The 5,706-nt window shown below is 36.8% G+C and overlaps 1 protein-coding gene across 1 annotated transcript in view; it reads left to right on the forward strand.

Annotated features, from left to right (window-relative positions):
* Positions 1 to 5,706, forward strand: part of LOC106874548 (protein MAK16 homolog B) — a 148,871-nt gene that overhangs the window by 118,838 nt on the left and 24,327 nt on the right. The window contains exon 14 of the mRNA XM_052972582.1: positions 3,345 to 3,413. Coding sequence (XP_052828542.1) covers positions 3,345 to 3,413 — 69 coding nt within the window. The remainder of the gene's footprint in view (positions 1 to 3,344; positions 3,414 to 5,706) is intronic.

The following is a 5,706-nucleotide window of genomic DNA, read 5'->3' on the forward strand; positions in this document are numbered from 1 at the left end:
AAAATATGCTTTGCAAATGCCCAAGGAACAATATGGTGTAACTTTTATTCAAAATGTTTACCTCGTGCCTTCACAACACTATGAAGTCTTTTTGGAAAGTCCTCTATAGCAGCACGCACAACATCTAAGGGTATTTTATCCCAGCACTTGGTCAATTTTTTCTTTATAGCTTCAATATTTTGGCAAGGAGTAGAGCAGGCATCATTCTCCAGAATTGACCACAAAGAATAATCAAGAGCGTTAAGATCAGGTGATGAGGGAGGCCATTCTTCTTTGCTGATCCAGGACGGACAGTTGTCTCTACACCACTGTTGTGTTAATCGAGACATGTGGCTCGTCACCCCATCTTGTTGGAATGTCCAAACTTCATCACCGTACACTGAATTGCACCATGGTATCAACGCGCCTTCCAGAATGTCCTCGATGTACCGTTCTTTGTTTATCTTGATTCCTTGAGGGACAAAAACAAGTGGAGTTTTCCCTCTTTCAGAAATGGCTGCCCAGACCATCACTGTATTGAGGCAATACCAGGTATTGCCTCAATACTTTTAGCAAGGATTCGGTCATTTTGATGATTGTGAGACTGTTGAACTGAGAATAACTTTTCATCACTAAAGATGATGTTACGGAGCGTGCCATCTTTAATACAGTTCAACAAGAGACTGCTTCTGCCGAGTCTCTTTTCAATTGTGGGCGCAGAGAGAAGCTGTCTCTTTTGGAGTTTATAGGGTGACAACTTTAGGCCACTTTTGCATATCTTCCGCATAGTTCTTGGTGATGTTTGTGCTTCTTTTGTCATTGTCCTCATGGATCTTCTTGGATTTCGTCTGATTTTTTCCCTAACATTTTTGATGAGTTTAGGTGTTCTGGAGGTGCGGGGACGGCCTGATCTTTGTCTATCTTTGATCGAAGAAGTTTCCTGGTAACGATCAATCGTCCTTTTTATCAACATTCTGTTAATTTTGAGGTTTTTCCCTAACTTGAATATTGCTCTATGATGAATTTTCTCTTCCATTCAACAGACATTGCAACAAAATTTTAATATTTAGTTTCTGAAATACAAGAAAACATATAATAAACTATCATTTAACTCAAATAAATCATTAGAATACTTTGAATATTATTATGAAAAATAGTTTTGAACTTTTGTAACAGTATTTATGCCCCACCCCACCCTGTATATATATTATGTATGTTATAACTTTAAAATTAAAAATTTTTTCCCTTTGAATTGTGGTGTCTTCACAAAAGCTTTATTCTCAATCAACTGCACACACAATAACACACATGCACGTGTACACCCATGAACACACACACAAGCACATGCACACTAATATATGCATCCATATTCTGACACATACAAGTACTGATACATGCAGATGCACAAATATCAATTGTTGAACTGTTGAAAGTAAATGGAAATATGTTAGTGTGATCACTTAAGTCAGTAACTGCTTTAATATGAATGAAATATGTTATGATTAATCCTTATCATCATCATTGAAATGTATATTTCATTCTCTATCACAACTTCTACCACACACCATGCACTGTTACCACCACTACACACTTCCCAAAGCTATTACGACCTTCAGTACACCTCACTCATCACCATCACTTCTCTGAAAGAGGAAGCTGTATTGTGTGAACTTGTAAAATATTAATGTCAACAAATTTTGCTTTACTCTTAGCTGAGATGTCTACTTATATTTTTTTTAAATAATTCCCATACCAGGAAAGTCTTCTTTTGTACAGATCACATCTGATTTCTTTTATCTCTGTTTTCATTTGTGATCCATCATTCGCTAATATTACTCATCCACCAGAGCATCCTCACTTCATTTTTTTCTTATTGTTGCAAGTCTTCTACATTCAAGGCCTGTCTAGTGCTTGTTGGGATCTTTATAAGAAGAGCAAAACTCTTTGTTACCATCAAAGGTAAAAGCTCCCTGAATTTTTCCACTCTGTTCTTACTCTGGTTACTATGCTTTTGGAGCACTCACCTCTGCTTCCAGTTAGTTCCTGAGGTAAAACTATCAACAACTTCTAGTTATTCTTTTGAGCATTTGAGGAAGATTTTACACATTTTCATGTGTATAATCTTCTTGAAGAAACTGGCAAACAAGATCAATGGCTTTGATAGCAGAGCCCTGAGAACCATCAAATGATACCATCACATTTCCAACAAAGAACTGTGAGCATGCACAGATCAGCCTGTAGCCTCCCACCTCATAGCTATCTGTTGCATGTGCTAGAATGGACATTTCCTCCATCTCCTACTGAATCATCCTATCAGGGCTCATTTAATGCAGCAGCTGCAGTCTGGAAGAGACCATGTGGCAGGCCCCACACCAGATGGCTTGATGTGATTGGGGAAGATCTTCAAAGGCTTGATATCACCTTGAAGGATGCAGAGTAGCTGGTGTAGGACCACCAGCAATGGAGAGCACTGGTGGACTGGTCGGATCAATGCATGATAGCATCTCTGGGGTCACTAACCTGGGATCACTCTAGCCCCATCAAACGAGCATGAAGCAAGAAAGTATCTTTGCTTGTATAGCAGTTAACGATTCCAGCTGCCTTTGTATTCTTAATTGCTCTATCTCACATATAGATAGAATTGCTGGTCCTCCTTTGGATCTCCTTTGAGTAGATGCTCCTATGCAGCCATCTCATTCTGTAACATTACATGCAGAACACATGCAAACCGTTTGTGTTCTGCTTCTTCTCTTGCTAAGTATCCCTGATATCTAACTTCTATTCTAGCCATTTGTTATAGTTCCCAGTTATGTCCATTCTTCCAGATTTTTTCAAGTCTGTGTCTAAACTTTTAGAACTTTATCTGCACAATGTTGCTTCCATCTACCTGCAGCCTTCTTTTTTTTTCTTTTTCTACTCTAGGCACAAGACCCGAAATTTTTGGGGAAGGGGCCAGTCGATTTGATCGACCCCAGTATACAATTTATCGACCCTGAAAGGTTGAAAGGCAGAGTTTGACCTTGGCGGAATTTGAACTCAGAATGTAAAGACAGGTGAAATACCGCTAAGCATTTTGTCCGGCGTGCTAACATTTCTGCCATCTTCCGGCCTTCTCTTGGAGCCTTACTCTAGCCAGCGGTCTGGTCTGAAGCCTTTACCTGATATCCTATAGACTTATAACATAGACAACAACCAGTTGTCTGTTACAAGTCCCTATCTTATCCCCTGTAATATGCATCAACTTCTCTGAACATACAATTAAGGTCTCCTTCAGCTTCTATATATTGCTTGTCCATATTGTCATATCTAAGCTCAATAACTAATAAATTTTACTATAATTTTATATATTCTATCTACTTACTTAGAGTACATCAGGTTATGTGGAATATGTTCCTTATGATGAATTTGAAGAAAGTGATATTGAAGATCTTGAGGTGAGTATTTCACTGTTCTGTTGTGTATGTGTGTAGCCTGTTGTGTGTGCATGTTTATATATATATGTGTGTGTGTGTGTGTGTGTATGCATATATATTATATGCATATGACACAGCGGTGAGCTGGCAGAAACGTTAGTAACGCCGAGTGAAATGCTCAGTGGTATTTCGTCTGTCGTTATGTTCTAAGTTCAATTTCCGCCGAGGTTGACTTGGCCTTTCATCCTTTCGGGGTTGATTAAATAAGTACCTGTTACGCACTGGGGTCGATGTAATTGATTTAATCCCTTTGCCTGTGCTTGTTTGTCCCCTCTATGTTTAGCCCCCTGTGGGCAATAAAGAAATAAATATATGCATAATGTGTGTGTGTACATAGATATGGGCATATATCTGTAAATAAAAAGGTTGGAAGGTATAGTTGAGTACACACGGTGTATGTTAAATAACATTATGAATGTCTTGTAGCTATCTGGTGTACTTTTTCATCAGGTACATATGACCGTTTAGTTGAAAATGGAGAAAGAAGAAATAGAGAATGCAGAATGCTGGGCTAATAGAAAGAATAGAAAAAAAAAATGGGACTGGAGATAGAAATTGGTAAAGAACCGATTACGCTAGCGAGGTAGATAGGGGTATGATTTCATTTCATTATCAGCATACTTGAATTATTGTAGTGGTTGCAGTAAATTATTATCACATTAGTGTATCTGTCACAGCAGATATACTTTTCTCCAATTTTTACCCATCTTGCAATTTTCATGAAATATTTGATTTTTTTTTATGCCAACTATATCAACAATATCCTTTTGAGAGCTTTTTACTTTTTAGAAGATATAGGGGTATGGTAGGGCAAAGGGTAGCATTAAGATAACTAACAAAATGAGGTGGTAAAGTCAATAAGAAGGATTTATTAGATGAAATGTGTGTCTTATATTATCCACATTTTACTTAAAAAAAAAACAACACATATCTAGAAAAATTTACTTGACAATAAGAACTATGATGCAGAAAATTCAAATGTTTGTAACTCGTATTTAGTCTTCAGACTTTGATTTAATACAGTTAACTCACGCTACTTCTTTTGAAGGTCCTTCTTCCACATATCTTGTGGAATGTCCTCTTACTCTGCACTTTTTGCACCCTGGTAGAGACTGTTTAATCACAGATCAACCATTTAAAGTATCTCTCAAACTCTCAATCTGGTATATCTTTCTCCTTAAATGTGTCTTGAATCTTCTGAACAATTTGGTACCTACTTCCAAACCAGATTCATCACACTGATCAAGTCCATTGCTCTCATTAACCTAGTAATTTGTGCATGTAATGCTGACCTGATTTAGGTCTGTTCAAAGAAATAGATAAAACCAGTATAAATGCTTTGGTAATGCTAACATTGATCTGAACTTTGTTATTAAGGGTTCTCAGAATAATGGCTAACTGAGTGCCAAAAAATTTGAATATCCTCTTATCAGCTTGTTTCATTCTTTAACCTTTTAGCATTCAGATTACTGTCAAAAGTAATGCTTATGTATTCAAATTATTTTGAATTAATCATGCATTATCTTGTAGGCTTCACAATTTTGATGAGGTAACTGTTAACTTTTCGAAATGATAATTGTGGATTGGTGTGAGAGGCCAGATCTGGCCAGTTTGACCATAAAACAGGAATAATATTTTGGCTGGATATGACTAGTTTAAATGCTAAAGGGTTAAAACTTAATTTAATATGTACAAAACTACAGCATTATGAGCTCACAATATACTGGAATGATACTTCCAATGAGCTTTTCAACACTATCATAGCAATATTTTTGACCAAGATATGATAAAAAACAAAGATTATATTAGTCCAATAATTAAGATGTTGATCAATTTCTTATATTCTGTACATGAGTGTGTTTGGAAACCATTAATGAGAAATCAGCTCGATTTTTGCCTTAGAATTATTAGGAACTAGCAGAAATACCCAGCGTTGCCCGGGTTAAAGAGAATAATGAAATCTAAAAACGCCGTCTAGACTACGCATCATCTTTATATAGAGAGATGTATATACACACACGCACCCAAACACACGTATATATATGTATATCAATATAAATATATGAAAGTCAATGAAGTTTCGTAAAAGAAGGTGATCATGTACGTACTTTCTTGCTGTTGTGATTATAACACCTCGTTGTAAACAATGTTCCTCGTTTTCCCTTGTGGAGCATATACAAATAGGTTTTTTTTGCTGCCCACTCTTGAGCAGCCAACATACAGTTGTCCATGTGAGAAGCAGGGCTCTTCCAAG

Source organism: Octopus bimaculoides, chromosome 14 (genome assembly GCF_001194135.2).
Source record: "Octopus bimaculoides isolate UCB-OBI-ISO-001 chromosome 14, ASM119413v2, whole genome shotgun sequence".
In the NCBI taxonomy this organism is placed as follows: Eukaryota; Metazoa; Mollusca; class Cephalopoda; order Octopoda; family Octopodidae; genus Octopus; species Octopus bimaculoides.